We start from the raw sequence: 24,606 nt of genomic DNA on the forward strand, positions 1-24,606 counted from the left end.
TAATGCAGTTAATTCCAAACATAAATGGCGCGACCCATTTGGGAATGGGGGACTTAAATTCGCCTGGATCAACAGAAAACATCGAGCAACTATCTTCGTTTTCACAAAAGTACTGAAAAGCCGATATACGTGTTCGATGAACTTTACTTACTCTTTACTTTACTTTGAATCCCCATTGCCTCGATCTGTGTTCCAGTTTATTATTTTTTTACATGGCGCGTTAGGAAACACCAGCTTGGCATAATTAATTGCACGTGTGCGCGCTGACGGCCCAGCTGCATCCATCCGACTGGGAACGGAACACAGCAACCGACCAGGCGCAGTTCCATGCCAAAATCATGCATGAGGAACCTGAGTATTGATGTGATCGAGGACTTCTGTTTGTGTATTTGTTGCTGTATTTGTGTGATCGAGGACATGTTTGTGTGTTTGTTGCCGTATTTAGTGAAGACCCGTATCACGGTTCGATGTGTAAAAGCCCCCCCTAGAGGGCAGCAGCGCACCGCGCCTCTGTAAAGGTGCCGAGGCGCAGCTGTCGGTGAGAACTGGGTTAGATTTGTGGGGCAAATGACCTCATACTGTAGCATCAGCATCATCATCATCATCATCATCATCAACACTGGGAGATGAAGAGCGAATTAAAAGTGTCCCTCTCCGTCGACATCATTGGCATCCTCTGATCCGCTGCAACGCGATTAGTCCCACGCGCAAAGGAAATAGCACACCGGTGAACAGCGTGCAATCATCCACGAGACCTCCACTCTTATGAAACTAAATAATGCAACAGCAGAAGTCGGTGACCTCGTGGGGATCATAAACCCACGGTTTCTCCTCTTAGGGCCTAGGTGATAAGGTTACCACTGGCACTACTACCGTTACCCGTAGCAAATAAAGCATGCAGTTGTTGTTGTGACATCTCCCACAACATCTGGGCTCGAGCGGCCCACAGAGTCCTGAAGAATGACTCCCACGCAGCACCGCAGTGAGGGACGATGAGGGGCTGCTTCCGCTGCTGCTGCTGCTGCTGATGTGCTGTGGCGCACGATACATTTGGGTGGCGCACAATGCACCAAACCCCCCCCCCCCCCCCCCAAACGGAATCCCAGGATATCCCACCCCCACCCACCACACGAGACGGAATAGCCCTCCTCCCTTCCTTTTTTACCTCTGCCTTCTCACACTATCACCCCCACGCCCCCCTCCCCTCCCCTCCCTTCCCTCCCAGTCCTGCTCCTCACCCTCCCTCACGTCCCAACTCGGGAGCGCCGCCGACCGGTCGCCAGGATTTTCCCTTCTCGGGCCAAAATGGAGGAGGAGGTCTCTCGCTTAATGAAGGGAGCACCGATTGTACGCCCGGATCTGCTTCAATGAAAGGCGTCAGGATCCGCCTCTGCCGATAGATAATTGTTGCAACAACAACAACAACAATACAAAAAAAAGCTAGTGAGGATAGCCGTCGCTGTCTCCGCACGAAGCGACCACAGCCATGAGCGCAGCGGAGGGACTGGATGAGGCTGCGAAGGACGCGGCAGACATAGCGGCGTTTTTCAAATCCGGTAAGTCGGGGAAGGGGCGAGTCCGGCTCCGAGAGGGACACCGCGGAGCTGTCGGTGATGATCTCCTGGGGGTCTGCCACATCGCTGCCAGAGATGGAAGATGAACGCATGGACGGGTTTCAGGGGCGAGTTGTGGGCGTCGGAGGCGCCGGGGCAATGCGCACATCTTGTAGTTATTTAGCACAATTATGTCTGCTGACTTGTCATCTTGCAGCATTTGATGACATCAGCTCAAATAACACCTCCTGGAGAATATCTTTTGATTAATAGGCTGTGGATCCCATTTGATGTGGGTGCCACTATGACACACGGTGTGGCTATCTCTTCGTGCTTTTTACTAGTGTTTCGTCGTTACAGGAAGGTCTCTCTTACGAACCCTTTGGATGTGGGTCCCACATTTGATAAATGATTATGATCAATTTTCAGAGTCGTGTAGATTGAGGGGTCTTGAAATCGGACATGGGGTCACGCACCGCTCGCCTAACCCAGGTGCATGCATGGATAGAGGCCAGGCCATGGATGCACATATGGCCAAGTACGTTGCACTAAACGCACTGGGCCCGTCTGATGTGATGGCATCGTGCTAACACATGAGGATAGGCCTGCTTATCTTATCACTCCGAAACATAAGCCACTTATCGGAAGGGGCTTCTGCTACTATACTGCCTGATATCAGCCGAATGATAACACCCTGGCATTTTGTCATGTACTTTGTTGCTTGTTTGGAACGTTATTGTCTAATTAATTATTATTAGGCACAATTTGCATTAGGTGAGACTAAAAGTCTTTTACTTGAAGTAGTCACTTTGCGTTACTCTGCTTTTTATATGCTGGAAAGAGTGTTTTTGCTGAGATATTGGTACATCTTACTCGGGCATATCTCAAGATGGTTCCCATCAGCGAGTGGCGTATGTTATGATTCTATTTTTTAACCTATATACCCGGCCAATGTGAAAACATGGCGGAGTGTGCGGAGTATATGTTAGATACGTTTTTCTTACTCCAGCTACACCTGTGTGGATGTGGATAAAAACTCACCATCCACCCCCTGGTTCTAACATTTTAACATTTGAGGGGGGGACCACCTCTGATACAAGCAGCTGTCTCTCTCTCTCTCTCTCTCTCTCTCTCTCTCTCTCTCTCTCTCTCTCTCTCTCTCTCTCAGCTGTTTCTCTCATGACACCTGGTGCCTGGGGGTCTAATGCAGGGACACACGCAGACAACATGTCCACACTAAGTGCATGTGAGAAAATAGCCAACGTACTTGCATGTGTGTCCAGACGCACATAGAGGCCTACTTCACGCTAAAACTGTCTCTGAATCCCATACTAGAAACATCCTCTGCCGCTCAGACCGTCAGGAATGTTGTCAAAGTGGATTGTTTTCAAATGTTGCAGCCTCTCTTTCGGTTGGTTGGAGCCCTGCCAATGTATTTTCCCATAGCTGTGTTGCATCAGGCCGGAGAGTTGGCTCACAGTGAAGTCGGGCCGCTTGGATGTTTATACGGTTCATACAATATTCATGATGGAGACAGAAATAGGTTGTGCCCTCAGGAAACTTTAATAAGATGCTATTATGAAGAGAAATCATGGGATGTTTTCTGGGCTGTTACAATTGAATTTGAGTTGTTTTGTTCACTTAAATGAAAACTATTATTGATCTTATTCAGTTTATCGATCTAAAATTGAAAACAATTAGTTGCTACTTTTACTTTGACTCGGTTATAAGTGTTGCCAATGCGGTTTTAGTCTTTCACTCTTTCATACCTGAATAGTGCGCCCCAGTCTTTCCTGTAACTTCACTGTGAAGGAGCAGTAGTCTTTGCCACGCCGCTCCCTGCAGCCTCTCCAGCAGGCGCGCCGATTGCTGCCAGCTTGTTGCATGATGACATCTTGGCACAGAGCTGCTCATCCTGGTTGATCCCAAGCACTTTATTTCAGGGGCTCAGTGTGAGTGTGTTTTGTTTTCGTGCACTTTGACGCCCCAGTTAGTCACCGACAGATACAACACGTGCGATACTTCAATGCAGAAAAGGACCAAAGTGATTGACTTGCTGCCTGAGCGGCTCAGATCACCAGCTGAGAGGTTGACTCGGAGTGAGAGTAACTTACTGACCGGCTGGATAACCGAATGTGAGTTTAGCTGCTAAGCTGAATGACTTTTTGGATGATTAAAACAAAGATTTCCAGCCAAGCCGGCGTAAAGTGTTTTAAAGCCTAATCTTTGATCGTTCCCTTTTCTTTTTTTTAACTTTTCTTTCCGCTGAAACACTGATATTCTCCACGGCCCTTGAACACGGATGTACCTCTTTGCTTGATTATTTTTAGTGAGCAGATGGAGATCCGTCTCCGAGTCCCACACTGATGCTGTGGATCACAGCTCGGCTGCTGAGTCACTCTTCCAAGTTGCTCATGCTCTGACTCAACATCCAATCCCGAAATGATTGCAACTGGTCAAGGATGTGAAATGTGAAACCTCTTTCTTCAACATTAAGAAGACAGGTGCTGCATTGTTTTCATCTTGTATCATCCTCTCATTCTCAGCCGTCCAGGTATTTTCTCTCCAGCAGAAGTAGAAGAAGTATTCATAGAGCAAAGTTTTGAAAGCAGGGAGACACAAAGCCGCTCTCTGTTACTATATTTAGTTGTTTAAAAATAGCTTAATCTGCTGTCTGTCACACCAATAATACGGTATTGTGTTTTCAGTGGGTTGATAATAGCGACTTGGGTTGCTGATTGTTGTCAAGTATTCATCGACTGAGTAAATTGAAGGACCATCTCGGTAATATTTGGGTGTTGTTTTATTGTTGTGTCTGTGGGTTTGATTTATTGCCTGTCAACATATTAATGAGTACGTAAGTGAGGGTGGGGCTCTGATGGACTACTGAACTTAGATTAAGAACACGCATGCAAATATGCACAACACAACGCGAAAAAAGTGAAAATATACGTTCACCGACGCATGTGCAGCCTTTTCAAAACATCTTCGCCAACTTTCCAACACACAAAAACCACAATTGATGACACTGCCGGAGCATTTAAAAAAGAATACTGCAAATACAGAAATGAGCAGCTTTTGCTGTATCCACATTTCTTGTCATTAAGTTGGTGGGGATGTTTTGTAAATGCCGTTCATGTGTCATAGAATTCTGAAGATGACGTCAAATGCTGAAATGGTTTATTTGCAGTGCGTCGAATTGTTCACATAGAAAATAAGCATGCATGAGAAATATGATGTACTGGTCCCAGTAGGACCTTATGCAAGAGTAAAGAGCAAAACCTGACTTGGTCTAAACCTGGATCAACGTGTGTGGTGCATTTCAAATGGAGAGATGCTGCGCTAGTGTCTAATGCAGAGCACGGCCTCTTTCTGAACATAACGTTATGCCATTAGCTCCACATCAAATAACACCAAGTGAGACATTGCATCTTTAGGTTATTAACCACTGCTAACTATATTAGAGCACTACGGACAGAGCCATGTTGGCAAAACCAAAAATAACATTTGCCCGCAAGAAATTACAACTTTTTCTTTTTAACAAGGTCTTCATTTATAGATGGTCGCTTAAGTGGTGTGTAATGCATTTACTGTGCCTTTGCAACTGCATTATTTTACAGCACTGCACTGTGGAACTCAATTAAGGATTAAAAGCATCAAGATGTACAGTTTGCTAGAATGAGATTAAATAACTGTCTCAACAAGTTGCTTAAGAGCCACATCCTCTGTCGTTACTTTCTACTGTCTTCACAAGGCGGTGGTCATCAGTCGTGGCGTGTTGGACCAAAAACTGCTGTTTATGTAACCTGTGGAACAAGGAGCCAGCTTCACACAGTGCTCTGTGAAACTAGCTTCTAGTCTGCTCATTACTTATGCAGACAAGCTTTCAACTATATGTGTATACGTGTCTTTGCAGTCTGCAGTTCTAAATAATAGATTTTTATACCAGAGGAATAATTGATAGGCAAAAGCAAAAGTGATAACCCCTCATTTGAAAGACCTGTCTTTCACAAACAGGTTTTAAAAATGTGAAGAATGAGCAAACTCAATTCAGACTGATATCTAATCAAAGCACCAGCAAACAACCAAGTGAACACCCATGAGGTGTGTTATTAGCTTGTTGTGCATCTTGCATTGAGGATGCTACTACCAATGCCAGTGTGAGTATTTACAAGGCAGTGAGGCATCTCCCTCTGCACCCAAAGTGAACCACTGACCTGTGCCGGAGCAGTCTTCCCTGAGCAGTGACTCTTCATGTTCTTCTAGTCATAGTCAATGAAAGCAGAAACCCTCTATAATCTCCTAGATGAGAAAGTGGACTTTGATGGGCCATGCAGTAGGTATCTTAGAGTGCATAATGTACAGTAAGCGTGCCTTCAGAGAGGGGGGGGGGGCATAGACAAATGAAGGGAGGGATAAAAACAAGAGAAGTAAAGTGAAGTAAATGAAAATATAGAATAGAGGGAAGAGAGAGGGACAAACAAGCCTTCACTCATCAAATTATAGAGCTGAGTCCTGGGTGGAGCACACCCTACAAAATGTAGGCTGCTGTGCTCTCCTTGAGGCCGAAACCTTTTGGTTGCATCCAGGGCCACGGCCTAATTGGCAGTTGGTCAGATTTAACGACCATGAGCTTCGGTCGGCATTGGCTGAAAATGCTAAATGGTCTGCGCCCGCATGCATATTTGGCAATCTCTTAAAAAAATCCAGCCATTGTAAAATAAATATATAGCATTTATGAGTACAAAATATTATAAACCTGCAATACAAAATATTAAACCTTATATCGTGCATTGTTAACCGAGCATCTTAGTGAAACCTTGACATTCTATTGGTCAGTATTTTAGTTCACAAGCAGCATTGTAAGCACATTCCTCTGTGATCAGCACTGTAATGTTCACTCAACTATCTAGTACAACAGTATGCCTCTATATGACTAAATGAAAAAGGATATTGCCAGCATGTGTGAAGAGTTCTAAACAAGATGCTTTAAAACCTTTTCAAATCCAACAAACCTATCGAGATTTTAATGAAAATCATTGGCTCTTTACTGCCGGAGCGCCTTTGTTGCCAAGTTGTTAGAGTAAGTGATGCTGTATGACTGCAATATCTTTATTTGGATTTCTGCCTTGGCACCGTACTGCCTTGTGCCTTTTTCTACACTGTCATCTGTCATCAAGAACAGTTTCCTAGAAACAAAAGAAAGGAGCATGCGTGCTGTCAAATACCCGGGACACAAAAATAATCAAGGAACTGTTGCCCTCTGTACATACTTGTAGCTGTGACCTATGGCACTGTGACGTCTCAAACTGCAATATGACAAACCACAATCGATAGATCACTTCCAAAACAAAGCATTTGGGTTCTTAAAATCAATAAATACAAATGATCACATCCTGGCAAATAAACATTTAGCAGTACACCAAAAATACGCAATTCCAGGCCAGTGTACTGTATCTGAGGCAGGAGAGGCCATTCTCTCCTCCTGTCTTGAGTTTTTGTAATAAGATCTACTGTATATTTCCAATAAATTCCAGATGTTTGGATGGTTGTTGCAACCCATTCCACGCTCTCTTTTTACTGGAGAGTTGTATGGAGACGACAATCAAGAAGGTAGCAGGACATTTTACAGCCAGACCCATGCTGATCAATCTCATCAGAGACTCTCACCCTTTTCAAGAGAATCATAATACACTTTACGGGCATGTAACCCCCCTCCATCTCAACAAATTATTGATTGGTGTAAAATGTCGTGTACATATATGTCAGGGTCACTTTGAACACAGAAACACCCGACCAGGGGTTTCACGGAGAAAATGTGCAGATATTCCAGTCAGTTTGAAATGAAGCTGTTCAAGATATACATGAGCTTTATTTTACTCCATGCATCAGAGGTGGGGGGGGGGGCTGCTGTTGAATACCTTAGTAAAAAATAATCAGAGCAATAATCTTACTCTCCCTTATTAGATCCAAGCTAACTTTTCTGCTTTTGGTAAACCCCACAAGATCTAATTCAAAGTGATACACATGTACTTTAACTAAAATGCCTGAAACCAACCAAAGCAGAATAATGGTTACTGCTGATTAAGCTATTTTTTCCAGCCCCCATGGCTGGCACTAGTTGATAACACTTGACATACATGGCATATATCTGGTCGTGGCCTTATGTCAATAATCAGCGATTCCAATTGGTTGGTAATGACTTTGTAAGATGGGAAATGTAGTCCATGGGATGGACTCATTACTATACACACAAGACACACACACACATGCACAGAGGTATAAATCACTACATCCCACCCTTGTCGCCCGGGGCTCTTGAAGCAAGGAAGAGGGGGATGGAGGAATGGAGCGAATGGGCGAACTGATGGAGGCAGAGGAGGTCGGCGGGTCATAAAAATAGGCTGTGGGCTGGTCCGCGTGTCTCCTGCAAATCCCCCATCTGATAAGAGAGAAACCGCTTGTCAGTCAACTGCAGACTTCCTCTCGTTCCGTCCTTTTTTCATTCCCTGCATCGCCTCCTCTTCCGCTCCTCTGCCACACTACCGTTACCTCATGCCTCGCCCCTGCCCAGGGTTGTCATCTATTCAAATTATTACCCCGTTTTCTAATATCTGGTCTGCTGTTTTTGACGGCACAACGAGCGCCTTCGATCGCCACGGCAGTAAATATGACATCAAAACGAAGGTTATTGCATTTTTTATTGAAAATACATCTTTAATCAAAACCAGATTACCAAAGACATATGTATCAAGTTAAAGAAAGACACATAAATTGCCTCCCTAAAAGGAGCGTGCCATCGGCATTAAAAAAAAGGCATTTACTCAATGTTTGGATAATAAGTTTAAACATTTATTTATCCACAAAATTCCTCCACACTCCAATTTGGTCTTTCCTCGACCTCTGTGCTCTCTCTTCATGCCCCTTCAGCAGATGTTTCAATCATTCCGGTCCTTCAAAGTTCCTTCTTTATCTCCTCTGTCTTTCCCCACAGCTCAAACTGAGAAAGCATCTGGAACTGGTATCTGAAGTTGAAAGCCTCCCACAAAGCTCTGGGGCCTCCTTTTGAACACCAAGCGCGGGACTCATGAGGCCCCCCCCCTCGAGTTCTGAGACGCTCACTTTTCACCCGAGTGTCAGATTCTGTCACTTTTTCATTCATGAAGTAGGTTAGTGAGTGAGCCGGTTCCTCTCCTGGGAGAGGGTGAAAATTAATGGGTCACTGGACTTCATTCATTTCATTTTCATTTTTCTTTGTTGAGCTCCAGGATTTTTGCTGTTAGAAAGCTTAAAAATAGGTTTTTAATAATCTTTTGAGAATGTATATTCACTCACACTAGCACACCTGCACATGTCCATCTGCATTCTTGAAAATATGGATACCAAACACATGCGCGTTGTTCACGTTTTTAAAGACAAGGCTCTATACGAAAAAAAAAAAACATGGACTTGGCTCTGGTGAAATCAAAGCACAGCCTGCAGTGTGTTTCCATACATGTGTGAGCTGCCTGGAACTGCTTGTCTTCTGTCAACAGCTGTGCTCAGTCAGTCCAGCAGGAACTGTGTAGTGTCCTTCTCTCACAAACACACACACACACACACACACACACACACACACACACACACACACACACGCACTGCAACATTCCCTCTTGCTTTGAAGACAGCAGCAGGCTCTGATCCCCGTCACGTAAACAGTGCCAACCCAGTGCTGCTCTGGCTTAAGAGGGCTAAACTGCCGCTTGGCCTATCCGGCTTCAGATGGGGATCAAACCCATTATCATCATCATCATCGTCATCGTCATCCCGTCCTACGATGTTGTCAACATCGGTACATTCGTTGAGAAGAAATACTGCAGAATGTGTTGTGATAAATATTATTTGTTTTGTTGGTTTAGCAATCGTACATAAAGCTCTGGCTAGAAGTAGTAGTTTAACACTTCCACATCAAAGAAAATTAAATGAATTACTGTAAAATGAACGGACAAGAAGTGCATTTCACTTCACTTTGAAGAAATGCGGCCCTGCTTATTTCCTGCTGGGTTTTAACATCCTTCCAAATCATTCTCCCTAATTGCCCCCCCCCCCCCCCCCTGTTTGCCACTCTGTATTCAAACTGAACCACCAACTGTCAGTTATTTATCAGTTGTTAAAATAAAACTGTCAGCCTCACAAGGCTGATGGAGCTCAGATCAGAGTAGTATTTGCATATTGCTGTTGTTTCCATGCAAACGTTCTCACAACTTGATCTTGATCCGCCACTTGTCTTTGACCCGGGGGGGTCAGCCTATTGGGCAGAAGGTTACTTTGACTTTCTGTTCTTCAAAGACTCCCCCGGTGTCCATACACGCTCATGTTCTAATCCCTGCCTGGCAGGCGATGCTGACCACGATCTCTCCAGACAATACGCATGTCACTGTTAAATACCACGAATGAAGCTCCGGGCACCTGAACATTCACTCCTGCACTCCACCACGCAATGCATCCACACGACGCGGCATGAAAGGAAACCTCCGGTGTGTGAACAGGTGTGCTCAGTAATCCTCGTTAGGCAGCAACATAAGCCTTAACATAAGGTTGTTCTTCTTCAGAAAGGTAGCCAGGAGAAGTCAGGGCGAAGAAGAGCTAAGCTGCTCCTGCTCCTCATCTCTGTTATCTCGTGCCATTCTCCTGTCCTGCTGATGAGGGACCCAGACAGTGCTGCCAGATACGCCGTGCACGTCGGTCCAAATGTGTTTATTAATTAGTTCTGAATTGATTGGAGTGCCAAAACCGACGTCATTGGTTTGGCTCGGGCTGGACCCCGTTTGGCCTTTTTAGTGTGACGAGCTCACACACCAGACACACATCTCATTTCTGTGAAGTTGATTCCTCCTCAGGCGTTACAGATATAGATATCTGCTGAACTTGGTATCTATACATGATTATTTGGCTTATCAGCTGGTGTGCTGAGAGTGAGGCATGAGCCTGTATGAGCACATCTGATCAAGAATGTAAGGTAAAGAAGAGAGATAAAGAGCACGAGGATCTATTGTCTTGATCTAGACATTTTTAATGTTCAGTATGTATGACAGCATGTACTATATGTGCATGTATTTAAGTGTACATTTATTTATTTATTTTGTGTGTGTGCATTTCCATCCGTGTGCATCATGTCTAATGGTCTTAATCTCAGGGAGGGACTATCCATTTACTCAGATCAAAGAGCGGCTCCACAATCGCTCTCTCTCTCTCTCATCTGTACTGTGTGACGTCACAGCTTCTGACACTAAAACATGTTGAAGGTTGCTGCACTGCTCCGGGAGGGTTTAGGAAAGCCCCTTTTCTCTTCATTTGCTTCATTAAACTTCTGTACTCTAATTATGATTCATTTTTCTCTTTTTAGATTGCTCTCTTCCAAAGTGTGAATCCAAACTGGATGGCTCCGGTCAAGCTTCAGGTAGGTCTGATCGTCGCAAGGATCAGTCAGGGATCCCCCACCAGAGCACAATCTTTTTAATGCACGTGCTGAACCGCCCCGTCTGTGTCTCGTGGGTCATTGAATGGTTGCATGTTATCCGTGCAAAGTTAGACCCGTGTCTTTGTGCTTGAGAGCTGGTGGTCCAGTTCACTGGGGCCGAGACAGTGTTGCTTCCACCCTGAGTGTGGTGATGTCGGTAAGAGGGAGACTGAGCTGAAACTCCACGTGCCGTGCCTACTTTAAGCAAAGTGGCGTTCGATCAAAGCTGTACTGCGTTGAATCCCATACCACACAAGCTCCTCTGTGGCATCACCTAGCAACCATGACCTTGCAGGTTCACATCCCTAATACCCCCAGGACCTACATACTAAAAATACACTCTCTCCAGGGTGAGTTGTTTTGGGGAATAAACTTGAAGTATACTCATGCACAAATGAATGTTGGGCTGGCCAAAGATTGTTCTGTTTAATTGCCCCTTTAGTAAAATACATTGTACAGTTTTAGGGCTTTTGGATAGAGTCCCATTTGAATTGAAAGGCTTGGTGTGAATCGAAAACATTACGGAGACATTACGGATTCGCGGTGTAACACAAATAGGGAACAAAAGATAGCAGTAGAAGTAGTTTAAGTATCAGACTGAAGCAGGAGTGTCAGGGATGGATGGGACATGTTTTCATGTTTGTGTTTTCTCAACAAGCATCGGTAGACGGTGCTTTTTTCTACATGTGTATGACACCGTTTTGACTTGATGTTTTCCAAATCGTGTCATTCAGGGATGAACATTTTACAACATTTCAATTGACAGCATGGCCTGTTATTTCCACTTGCCAGAAATTGAAATCCTGTGCGCCAGCCTCATGCCCAAAAACCCCAGGAAGTTTTTTCCTGAGGCTGACTCACAAAAGATGTAAGCTGCAGTAGTGCCGTTGCATGCATGTTTTTTTTGGAATTGGGCAGAAGTTCTAAGCTGCTCTCAGTGAATCAGAGCAATCAGGTTGCACCAACTATTCATGCGTGATTTCTAACGCATTTGTCATTGTTGATATTAAATGACTACACAGTTAACTTGCTGTTGAATTAAGTGTTGGTTTAACAAATTCCCGGTATTCCGTTTAGTTGCAGGTGAGCGCCCTAACAGAACCCTGTGTGGTGTGCTTTAACTGTGTGTGTATCTGTGTGCAAAAGCTAAAACACATATTGTTGTACATTTTGGTCTTGCCACCATGAGATGTCCTCATTTCACACGCCGTGTTGCTTCCTTTCAAGGAATTAGACGTAGCCTTAACTACGTTTTTACCGTTTATTCATCTAGAATTCATATGCCGACATGTTTTATCTCTTGTCGGCGTAGAATGTTTTTGTTTAAAAGTCTCTGAACTAGTTGATGAGATAGCAAACATTTTCCACAAGGTATCATGGTATACAAAACAATAATTGAAGTTGGTAATTTCTTCGTCATCCACAAAAAACCATTTAACCAGTGATGTAGCTTAGCCTCATAGTTGTTTCTATGGTTACATGCAGCCTAATATAGTCTGAGCAATGGCTCGGACTCCTTAGTTAAAATCCAATCTTTCGCCAACACAAAGCCTCAGTAGGCAGTACCACATAACTTGCCTAGAATAATAACAATAGTGAGTTATTTCTGTTGATGAGCCGATAGCGATACTAAAATCGGGTATCACTGGATGTGGTTGCAGGAACAAAAGGCTAATTTTTCATTGAATAACATCATTTTAATGAATAACAGTTCCGCTCATTTATATCTATGAACATATGTGTTGTAATTTGTATTAAAAATTTAGGACAGTAAATCAATCATGAACTATTCATGTTTGGCATCAAGTATGAAAAAAAAACTGAAAAACTGTAATCTGCATGAGTTTTTGAGAAGACTTTCCCAAAAGTGTCCCAAAAACACTGTTGCTTGCATAAGGATTTACAGGCTAAGCGTGCTTAGAGTAAATAGTTGGACTATTCCACAAATATGCTCTTAATCTCAATCCAAGATAATCTGCGGCAGTAGCCAACGGCCCGATCAGTCTGATCTCTTGCTGCACTGATAATGTTTAGCGTGCATAGGATGGGGAATTTAATGAGACTGGTTTGCAGTCCTTGTGGCTGAAAATATGGTTCATGAATATTTCACGATGACAGAGAGACAGAGAAAGAGAGAGAGAGAGAGCGAGAGAGAGGAAACCTTCTTCTCTTCCTATGGTTCAATTCAACTGTGACCTTAGTCCCTCTTCTCTCCCCATACTTCTAACTGTGTGGTTACTATTGAATTCATTTTTGAATGCTAACCATGTGCACTGTGGCTAGACAAGCAGGCACACACACACACACTTCTAAGCAGTGGAGGAAGTGGTTTTCTCTGCAGTTTACTGGACTTTTTTGTGACCAATTCTGCCCTACAGAAACCAGGGTGAAGAAGACTAAACTCTCTATGGTGTGTGTGTGTGTTTGATCTTGTTTTATGGGTTTGGTGAGTTATTTGTTTCATAGTAATTGAAACACAAAATCTTTCATAACACACACACACGGACACGGAGGAGATGTTCTAAAAGAGAAGTGAGCCATTTAGACTCCTTGTTGTGTCTTACAGGCCTCTGTATCGAGTGTATGCGTCAGGTTTGCCTGCACATATGTGTGTCTCTGTGGATGTGCGCACCCTGACATTTCTGTGTGCCTTCATCCTGCTTCTTGTGTAGGGTTTCTTGTGTGTGTCCCTGCAAAGGTCCTTAATTGGATCATGCTTTGAAACACTGGCTGTGCTGGTTTTAGCAAAAGCACAGCTAGCATCCTCCTGTCACACAGGATATCAACGCAATGATGTCTGTTCAGCCAAGTAAGAGTTCCTGTGGTTGCAAATCACCAAAAGATCAAATCCTAAATGCTGCATCAGTTAATTTATCTGCCGCTTTTTAAATAAATTTAGTTAAAAAGTTGCAGATTTATACTACTATATACTAAGTGATGGTGTTAGGGAACAGCTTTAAAGTTCTGTATCACTACTTATGATGCGGTTTGGATTTATTAACTACTTGCAATTAAACTGAATCCTGCAATTTTGTGATTGATATTATAGTGATTAAAGATGCTTTGACTCAAAGTACCAAATGCTTCAACAAATGTCATTTTGTATCCCTTCAATACCGAAGGTGAACAACATCGACACTTTCCAAATATCTTCTTTATACCACATTGCAAAATGAATAATGTATAAAGTCCTTTTGCAGACAGAGTAATAGACACTTGCACAGGTGATCTGTCAGCAGCGACCAAGCCCCCGCTCTCCTAACCAGGGATCATCAGTAAGCGTTTCCCTCCTCTACATGCGTGAACCCGGCACTCCATGACTGGATGTTCACAGTAGTAGTAAAGATATAACCGTTTATGGATGTTATTCATGGACAGCGTTTAACAGATGAGGTGTAACGAGGCTCTCGCTCTTTCCACTTTTCACCCGTCTCTCTCCATCCTCTCTACCTCTCTTAGTTTCTCCCTCTTCATCACTCATATCATTTCTATTTCCCACATCATCATCTTTGCCCTCTCTCTCTCTCTCTCTCTCTCTCTCTCTGTCCCTTATCCTGGAGAGCACAGCTGCACGGGGGCAGCAAGGTTCCGCTTAGGCACCGGGCCAATCGCCACCAACCCCTCCCCGCGAATACAAGCCATTTGCCACTGGAGATGGGTAAAGGGGGAGGGGCTTATGCATGATGAGGTGGAGGGCGGTGGTTGCTGGTCGCTCCTTGACTCGAGGGATATAAGGCATGCATGGCTGCTCCAGGGGACAGGCTATTGTCACCAACAATGGATGCAGTCACTGTTTTTTATCAGTGATGCTGCAGCATGAGCAAGTCTAGTTTATGCTAAAGAATTATTTTTAAAATTCCATTATTATTAAATATGGCGCAATGTTGGTCTGTGATCAAATTGTCATATCTAAAATTGTCCTTTTAGCATGAAAATGACTATTGGTTAATGTTTGAACCATAGTTGAAGTATAGCAGTGTGACTTTCGGAGTACTCCGAAGACAGACTTCAGATATTTATGCTCATGGAGTGGAACAGAGACCAAGACCAGGAAGACTTGGGTTGATTTACACCCAGTGGACCACTGTGTGTACTTGCAGTGTTGATGATGGAGAAAAATGCGGTTGGGTAAAGGCGGTGATTGTTGAAACCTGCAAGCATTTCTCTTGAAAGGGAGCTCATATATGGATGGAAACCCTCCCGTGCCGTCATGCCTCTTGCTTTATTGGTCAGTTTACCGGTTTGAGTGCAGAGGGAGCAGATACAAGCTGACAACGCGTCCATCCACATCCGTCCTGCTGGACCTTGTAAGTATTATAGGTTAGCAAGACAAGGCTGAATTATTTAACATCAGACCTTTAAGACACACACACAAATACAAAAAACGCGTTTTTTCCGCTGACAGCGTTGGACTCTCTGCTCTTGGAGAGATTTTTTGTTTCATGTTTACATGGAGAATGCTGAAACATCATTAGCTTGGGTAGCATCATGCTGCCAGTGGTTGACAGGATAAAACATCTCAATTTAACAACAGACGTTTGTTGCTGTATCCCTGAGCTCAAATCCATCTGTTAATAGCACAGTGAAGGACCTTTGTAATTGGCAACATTGCATCCATGGAACTCTCTGTGAGCAGTGGCCACTGCTAACAGCACCCGAGCAGAGAAGAGTCGTTACGCCAAATGAAGCAGTAACATCCGTCACCAAAACCTACTTGTCATAGCGGACCGAGGCTATTGCAGCAAAGCCCCTGGATGAATTGAAGTGAGCAAGGGTGCCTTTTTTATTCAACGCTATTTTTCTTTATTTCCAAAGTGACATTATATATATTTTTTTTACAATGATTGAAGACATTGAAAATTGAAAAATTATGATCTCCCTGATATTGATTCATCAGCTTCCCTTGCACATTCTTGCTCATCTTTTATGTTTAGATGTCTGGATGATTAACAAATAAACACATGTTTTTATGTATATTCAGTGGAGAACAAACAGCCACACAGTCTCCCTTTATCTTTAAAATCGCTCCAGATTTCCCATCAGACATCACAGTTTTATGTCTAAGAAGAAAATACTGTATCAGACAGATGATATATTATCTGCTATGTACTGTTCCAAATTACAAAGTGCCAGCACTGTATTAAGATATACATTTACTGTTTGTTGGGGGTGATTGATGAGAAAATCATCTAGTTTGGTCTCTTTTGATTAAAAACCATTGAATTGAACCATTCTCTAAAGTGAAAAGTGAACTCTTTGGCTGTAAGAAATAGTGCACTGACCCAAAAGCCTTTCATTTCCAAGCAGAAAAGGAATCCTTCTGCATTTGGAGGATTTTGTGGAGTGGATTGGAGGAATATGTGGATCATGAATCTTGGGAATGACAGTGTTCATTGGATTTCAATCGATTGTTCTGTTTTTTGGATGGATTCAAGATGTTGATGTAACTGCACTTATTCTCAAATCAGATGGCGTATTAATAATGGTCAGCAGTAATGAAATCATCTCCTCCCACCCCTCACACAAATGGGAAGAAATTAAATGAAAGTCAACCTTTGCAGTAAAATGCTAAATATATTGATATAATGTCAGTAACTGTGGCTCCTCATCTTGCCATTCTGATTGATTTTTGTCACCTTTGTGGTTTTCTGGCCTCAACTGAGTCTTCGTCTATCACACTGCAGACTGTTTCTCCAGTAACCCAGTGATGATGTCACATATGCTGCAAAAAGGTTTTTATCTGTTAGCTTTTATATGTCCATAAACAAGAGTACTGATGAGAGTATTTGGTGACCCCTACTGTGTGAGAAAAAGATTGCAGGGACTTAGTACTCTGTTCCTCTCCCTTCAAAATAATGTTGTTGCAAAGATTTGCTTTTCATTTAAAGTATGTTGTATCTCATTTATTTGTAGATAGAAATGTAAAGTATAAAATGGCCATGTATGGTATCACATCTGCATGCAGTTGTGGTGGAGACCGGATTCAGATGTGGTTCTTTGTTTGTTGCTTGGAGGATAGGCCCTAAAGTCATACGCAGACCTGTAATTAAATGGCTCGAGGAGAATATCCTAAGTTAGAAGCAACGTTTCTTCTTTTCTTTTGCTCTACTGCTGCGGTCCCCACTACTTGTTTTTCTCGCCTCTATCCGTTTTCCTGTTTCCCTTCGCTTTTCCTGTCCTCTTTGAGGATGGTAAGAATGTGAGACACTTGGGAGCCGAAATAGAATATGAAAATAACTCAGATTTGATTTGGAATGATTCAGCAGGCTAAATTAGTGTGAAATATTTCCCTCTCCAAAAACACTGCGGTAAATCACTGCAGTGGCAAGTTGCAAACATACTCCCACGAGTATGCACAGCTTATTCAATTCTTTATGTTGTTATTTTTGCACTCAATTACATAATATTTTGCACATAAAATTGAGTGTTTGACATTAGGCACCTCTTCACTGCAAGTAAGGTCTCAGTGGCTTAATGATTAAAAGAGAGCAACTTAGCTCTCTTTTAATCAACAACTTAGCCTTTTTTGTGTGTGTTTGTGCACGCATGCATGTGTGCATCCATGCATGTGTGCATCCATGCATGTAAGTCAGATGGTCTATCCGAAAGTCCCGTGGTTCCATGTTTGCACAAGTCAGTTGTTTTCAGGGCCGTAATAACAGTGCTTGGACGTGGGATCAGTCGCCTCCTGGCTAGGACACAGGCTGTGGAGTCCTAGCCAGAAGTTCCCCGTCTACTTTGTATGTACTGAGTAGGACATTGTCTTTGTTGAGGTCAAGTCCAGTGAGAATCTACTCACAGAGGAATGGGGTTAGTGAGAGACCAGCAGACAGGAGAAATGAGGAGAGGGATGAATAGAATGGAAATTACTGGAGAAAAGTGTCAAAGGGGGAAAGAAGGGGTAAAAAACAAAGTAATACAGCGGAAGACATGGAGGAGGAGAAAGGGAGGATGAGCCAGGGAGGAGGACAACAAAGAATAGATGAACTAGGGAGAAGACCAGGGAGGAGCAGAAGGTGACAGGAGAGAAGACGGTAATACAATCCACACAAACTCTCTCTAGACACAAATACACACATACACACATACACACAGGCATGAGTAATAAAACTGTCCAGAGCTACCAAAGGTCTGTGCACGTGTGTGATGCGTGTGTGTGTGTGTGTGTGTGTCCCTCTGGGAACTGGCTCTGGTAAACAGGATACTGTCGTGCTTTTCGCAAGCTGGAAGCCCTGCAGGTGCACACACACACACACACACACACACACACGTTATGATAGTTTAGGACAGAAATCACAAACTGCAATTCCCTGTTTATCATGCAACACTGCGTTAGAGGCAATTCATTACAGATGCTCCTTATGAAAACAAAAAGGCAGACGGGTTGCTCTCCAGCATTTTTACAGCTCATCCTTTCTCACAACAGCAACTACACAGGAAACACACTACGTCACTGCAGGGTTTTTTAAGCATCTGTGACGTTTGTATTTTGTTTACAATAGAAGTAGCTTGCAGAGCCTTCTGTCTGTACTCTTCTTTATCTCACTCAGTTACATTCTTCTAAGTGGATATTCCAGTGTCAACCTAACGCGTGTGGTGTCCCTGAGCTTTGTAGTAGTAAATAATCCTATTATCGGAGCTCAGCTTTTGCTCTGTTAGTGCTGCTGTCAGCTGAGGACACGGTTCGGCTGATCTGAAATAGGAAGATAGTCCTTTATGTTTTCTCCCATGCAGGAAGACATTTTTCTTGTCCATGCATTATCAAAAAATAATCTTTTGCTGTGAGCTATGCGTGTGTATTAGAGTTTTTTGCTGGATTTTATCAGCCACTCTGTGGACTTCTGTATGCAGCAACCTTAAAAGCTGCGTCTCTTATGCTTAATATGCTCAATTATTTTCAATAATTTTCTTTTATGAGCGAAACCAAAAGCTGCTCAGAAAAACAGGAAGATGGAGACATATTACATTACATAACATCACATGTCATTTAGCTGACGCTTTTATCCAAAGCGACTTACAATAAGTAACATATCTTCCCTCTGCTTTTCACTTTCTCCCTCTGGTCTGAGATCATCAGTTCAAGTCCCTTCTGCTTTGGGCCATTACTGTCTAAAATGAATGGAGAACAGCCCACATGGTTTTGTCTTAAGCGCCGTCTCTTCTTGCTTTTTCCTCCTATTCTCTCTTTTCATCTAAGGCAGTTAGTAACACGCTGGACCACAGGCCCACACAATCCTTTCTCTCTCTCTCTCTCTCTCTCTCTCTCCCTTCTGCACCCTGCCTGTCAAGTGTAATTCGGTGCACTGTGGTTTATTGGCTTGGTTTTCTTGTGCGGTGGGACAATCGGAGCCCGACGTGGACCGAGGAAGCTGATGAATAGTGTTCCCTGAGCCGTACAAAGCGTCCCCACTCTCTACTTCATTGATGTTTGATGCAAATCAGCTGACTGGCCAGTTTGTACTGTATACTGTTGAGGGGTTACAGACAGACACATGCACATGGACGCTCAGCACTGAAAAGGGGATTTTATGCTTTTTTTGAGTGTCACTCCCTTGCACTCTGACTACTTCTGTCACAGTCTCACTCTGCCACAGTAAAAGAGTAACGTGCAACAGTCAGACAGTGTACGGAGGCTTCTCCCAAGGTCACCATGTTTGAGTGAAAAAGAATACTCCATTCCTCTTGAATTCATGGTCTATTATACGTTAATACACTTATTTGTTAATATAATAAACAGCAGGTTAATAAAGGTCAACATCCCTGAGTCACAAGGGGATAAGGGGTCATAAAAGGGGTCAAAGTTACACTCAGAAGCATGACATTAAGTGGAGACTTTGAGATATGGTGAGGCTTACTGTAACACAGATGCAAAATGTTCCATTATGAAATAAACAAACATGTCATCTCCATCTGCAAAGACTTGACTTACACTCATTGGTGTGTATATCCCTGTCACAGCTGACTCCCCCCCGCACTGCCCCAAACCGTGCCTCTGTCTCAGAGGCGACAATCCCGCTCGGTTATTTATTCCAACGCGATCATTCAGATACGCGACCTGGCCTGTTTTCATGCACAGACAGCAGGGCAGAGCTGCGACAAGAGAAGGTCGTCAACTCTCACACCGCCAGATGAGACGTGAACGCCATCAGCATGAGGCCGTTATTGGAGTTGTTGCGGCATAACTTTCTTCCTTGAATAATCATTTTCCAAAACCAGAGGACTTGTTGGGGGATTTCCATTATCTTCGAGTTGCAGAATATAACCACAGGATTTCTTAGATTTTTTTTTTTTTGTCGCTTTAGCACATTTTGGATTCTTATCTGTCAGACAGAATATGGCCCGTCTGACCATGTTCCTCCGTTTTCACTACGCGGGCCTTTTCAAGGACAGGAAGGGTCGGCTGACTTTGGAACCATGTCAGACTGCTAGCCAAGTTGGTAGGTGGTCCCTGAACAGTGCTGTGGAAAGAATATAATATATGGATGGAATGTGCATGTAAATACACATTTTTGTCAAAAATGCAAATACGTAGTAGTAATATTATAGTCGTCATTTTATGACAACACTTTGATTACAACGTACTGCTGTTTTAGATGCTGGATCAGGACTTTTTTGACCTTGCTTTTGAGATCCATATCCTGTAAAGCCACTTTTAGAGCTCATCAGAGCTTTCCTCACAATTTGTAAAATAATGGTAATCCCCCGAATGTCCCTTTGAGACAACAAAGAAGCTTAATTCCCCTCTCAGAGTACACCGTGAACAAGATCTTTGTTTTGTTTCCTGTTTCAAAGAAGTTGGATCCTAGTCAAGTCTCTGTTTTTTTTTAAGTGAATATGCGTATTTGAATCAAATTTAGGCATACTCACAAAAAGCTAAACACTAAGAGAATTTGGTCTCAATGAAGTTACACACAGATAAAGATATTGTTGGATTGTTTTTGAAGGGAACATTTCAAGTCTTACACATGATTATACATGATTAAATGCATTACTAGTGTATGCTTGCTTTAAGTATCAAGTAATCTTTGATATTAGTTTAAGAACACTGTGTCGGAAGACCTCAAGCGATTCATGGATCAAACCTCTGTAGCATATTAGGCACCAGCTGTATTAGCTACCAGGTGTGTCTTGAGCCCAAGTCCCCGGCTAGAGTCTCTATCCCTGGTGTTCAGATGATCAGGACGACGTTATTGACATTGGAGGTCCATAGTTTCCCCACAGGGCAAACGCTCACATTGACCAGCAGAAATCATAATTAAAGCCTACGTCACCCGCCGAGCACACAGACACAACTGTGTGGTTTGGCTTAACTGTTTTCCCTGTGAGTGGCTGCACGGGCACACAAGGGAGAAACTGTTTAATGCAAAGCAGCATTTGTTACTAAATCTTGTTTTAGGGAGGGGTTAGTGACACGGGGGGGGGTACACGGCAAAGAAAAGCCATTTGGTGAAAAGAAGCAGGCAGGCAGGGCATTTGGCTCTTTGCAGCTCAGTGGGTGGCAGGGTGTTGGCCAATACAGGGCACGGCTGTTGTTCGGTTGCTTCTTCGTCATGCTGTACAACAATGGTGCGGTTGCAGAAGCTGGTCGTGTGACCGTAGACCTGAGTAGAGTAGGCCTGGACTGACAGTGCTAGGTCTGCTTTATAATGGCAGTGCTGGATAACCATCGCTGGCAGTACGCCCAGGCTGGGAAAACACTGATCAGACTCTCAGGTGGAGTATTCTCTATCATTAATATACAGAATTCTGTTGCTTTTATCCAGAAACATCTTTACTTTGAGTCAGATTATTCTATTTCATGTCTGTGTATTTTGGGGTTTCATGTTTGGCATTTTTGATGAAAAGAAAGCAAATAAGACACAAAAGGTAATATAAGCACGCACTATTCCCTTTTTAGACACCGCAATCCCTCATACATAAGGTGTCCTGTTTTTAGTTTAGTAAATAGGTCATCAGGCTCAGCTCGGCCTGTGCTACGGTCCATGGAAATAAAACTGATTTAGTTGCAATAAGTTATAAATAGAAAGGAAAGTTACTTGCGGCGCATTCTGTTCGGCTTATGTACACTGAATGTTGAGGCTGTGCAATAGCTAAAAACAACACCCTACTTGAACAGTTTCCAAGCCTGCACAGCTACTGCCAGCCAGCCATAGTAAACCTACACCAGTCAACCAGCACTGTGAGCTTACACCCTAAACAAAGGCCAGACGTCAAACTACGGTAGATTGTACAGTAGATAAGTGGATTTGGCAAATACTATGATTAAATTAATCATTACGACTTGTTTCTTAATGAATGCAATATAAATTGCAGATATCTGAGGAGTAGCTCTGAAGCGATTAGGGAATGAAGTGTTATTCATCAAGAGGGACAGCACTGCAGAATGGGATCACAACAAGGCGAGCTGAGCAAGGACTCATAAGGCCTTCGACAAAGTTTAATTTTGAGTACGTGTCCCAAGACCTCGCTTAAAATATGAAGTGATGAAGTGAACATTTTGTCCTCATACAGGACACGTTTATATTAAGATCAATTGAAAAGTCAGACCCACTAAAAGCTTATTGATACTTTCATGTAGTGTTCCAGTTGCAGCTGTAAAGGGGAAATGAAAACTAGCCATCCAGAGGACCATTGCACTATATATATCCATACACACTGTAATTTACCATTTTCCATGCACCCCAGGAAGAATTGTATTTCGGTTTAAGTGCTGTATCGATACCGAATTGAGTTGCGGCCAGTTGATAACAACAAGACAACAAGCTGTTGCTTCAGTCCTCTGTTTCGGACCAAGCCAGATGGGTCAGAACTGCAGATTGTTGGTCTACTTATCCTTTCAAATAATGCCTTGTTGCAGGGGGGGGGGGGGGGGCGACGACACAAACCTCTACTAACATACAGCATGACGCAATGGCAAGTGGCACAGAGGGTTGCCAATAGTGATGGCCTAGAGGGACACTAAGAATGTCAGAAGTCAATAGAGCCAACAGAAGGAGGGGAGAATACAGAGAGGGATGCTAGAGGATGGTAGGACGTCACATGCCACGAGACACGTACTATAATAAGAACATATATATATTTTATTTCATTTCATCAATAATACATATTCAGATAGATATGTTTGTTTCACTCTGTCTTCTCTAAGATTGTATTCTGTTCAATTCTGAATGATTTATACACATGGAATGGTGCTCAGTTACATTTAGATTATTTGCTTTGAGGGAAAGTGTGAAAAATGTACTGAATTAATATTTCAAATTTCAAGTAATTCAAGTACTTTTAAATTGTATTTTCTGGAGTATGGAAATGTTTGTTGAATAGAACCAAGATATGACCCTGTGCCATGGGAACTTCTCATGTGGGTATTTTAAAATCTTTGGTAAATATATTCTTATATAAAAAATATTTAATCTGTTTATATACTATATGTAGCCTATTTGAACTTCAAAAGTAACTCAGTATATTGCTGCTCAGATTAAACACATTATTATAGAAACGTATAATAACAGTTCTTTGGTGGAGGGAGAGCGGCATCATTTTATCTGAACGCTCCACGCTGCAAACACAGGCCCGGCCCGAGTTCTACCATCACATCTGCCGTCTTTTTCCTACCCTTCCCATTTGTTATGACTTATTCATACCCTTCTTTGCTGTGCATAGGGGTCAGATCCAGGTCGAGGGGTTGTGGTAGGAGCAAAGTGTTATTTTTACTGTAAGCCACACTGTAACAACAATACGAGAAACCTGATGAAAGTTGAGCTCACCACAGTCCCAAGGCCCCCTGCCAGCCCCTGCTGAAGGTCACAGAACTGGAGTGTAACGGCTGCTAGAAGTGGATTTGTATCTGAGGGGGGGGGACTGTGTGGGTGAAAAATAGGAAAATAGTTAAATGAAAAGGATAGGAAGTTTAAGCACGAGAAAGATTGCAAAATGGAGCAGTGGGGAAAACAAGAGGGGAAAAAGAGCTGTGAGTTGTTTACCGTATTCCCCTCGTTGCACCGTGGCAACAGACGCTCACGGTTATTCTAGTCGAGGTTGTCACACGAGGGGCATGACAAACACCCTGCTCGCAACATGTTGCCCATTATGTAGACTCGACCAAACACTCATAGGCAAACGGCAGCATGATATACCTTCATACTATGGTTTTAAGCACTAGTAGTAAACCGCATGGAAGTTACATGATGGGAGTAGATATGTTTGAGTTTCTTGGGTGAAAGAGCCAACTGATTCCTATTTTAAATCAACAGCGAAATGTGAAAGTCAGCAGTTTAGTACTGTTTACGACATTCAGAGGTTTCCAAGAAGACACTGATGTTACTTTTGTCAGAGTGAGATTTTGATGTTGTTTGCAGGCGAAGTGAATTCCCTTGAAGATCTGGAGTGGCGTGTTCCGTGCTGCCTGCTTGGGTTCTGTTTCACCAAAAAGCTGATGAAGTGGCACGTCCCTCCGAGGAAGCACTATTCTTAGAGACCTGCACACGGTCTCAGTTCATTGCACGGTGAAACACAGGTCAGGACGGATAGAAGAACAGGACGTTACCAAAGTCATAC

General features: G+C 43.1%; 1 protein-coding gene across 3 annotated transcripts in view; it reads left to right on the forward strand.

Moving 5' to 3' along the window:
• The first annotated feature begins 1,247 nt into the window (after positions 1-1,247).
• The window catches only part of triob (trio Rho guanine nucleotide exchange factor b), a 75,732-nt gene continuing 52,373 nt past the window's right edge, over positions 1,248-24,606 (forward strand). Inside the window, exons 1-2 of one of the 3 annotated variants that reach the window (XM_037453113.2) lie at positions 1,248-1,556; positions 10,939-10,992. In XM_037453113.2, the coding sequence (XP_037309010.2) occupies positions 1,487-1,556; positions 10,939-10,992 (124 nt within the window). In that variant the 5' untranslated portion in view covers positions 1,248-1,486. Of the gene's footprint in view, positions 1,557-10,938; positions 10,993-21,683; positions 21,766-24,606 lie in introns of those variants that run through there. The other 2 variants (XM_037453111.2, XM_037453112.2) reach the window with 2 other exon arrangements.

Source organism: Pungitius pungitius, chromosome 11 (genome assembly GCF_949316345.1).
Source record: "Pungitius pungitius chromosome 11, fPunPun2.1, whole genome shotgun sequence".
In the NCBI taxonomy this organism is placed as follows: Eukaryota; Metazoa; Chordata; class Actinopteri; order Perciformes; family Gasterosteidae; genus Pungitius; species Pungitius pungitius.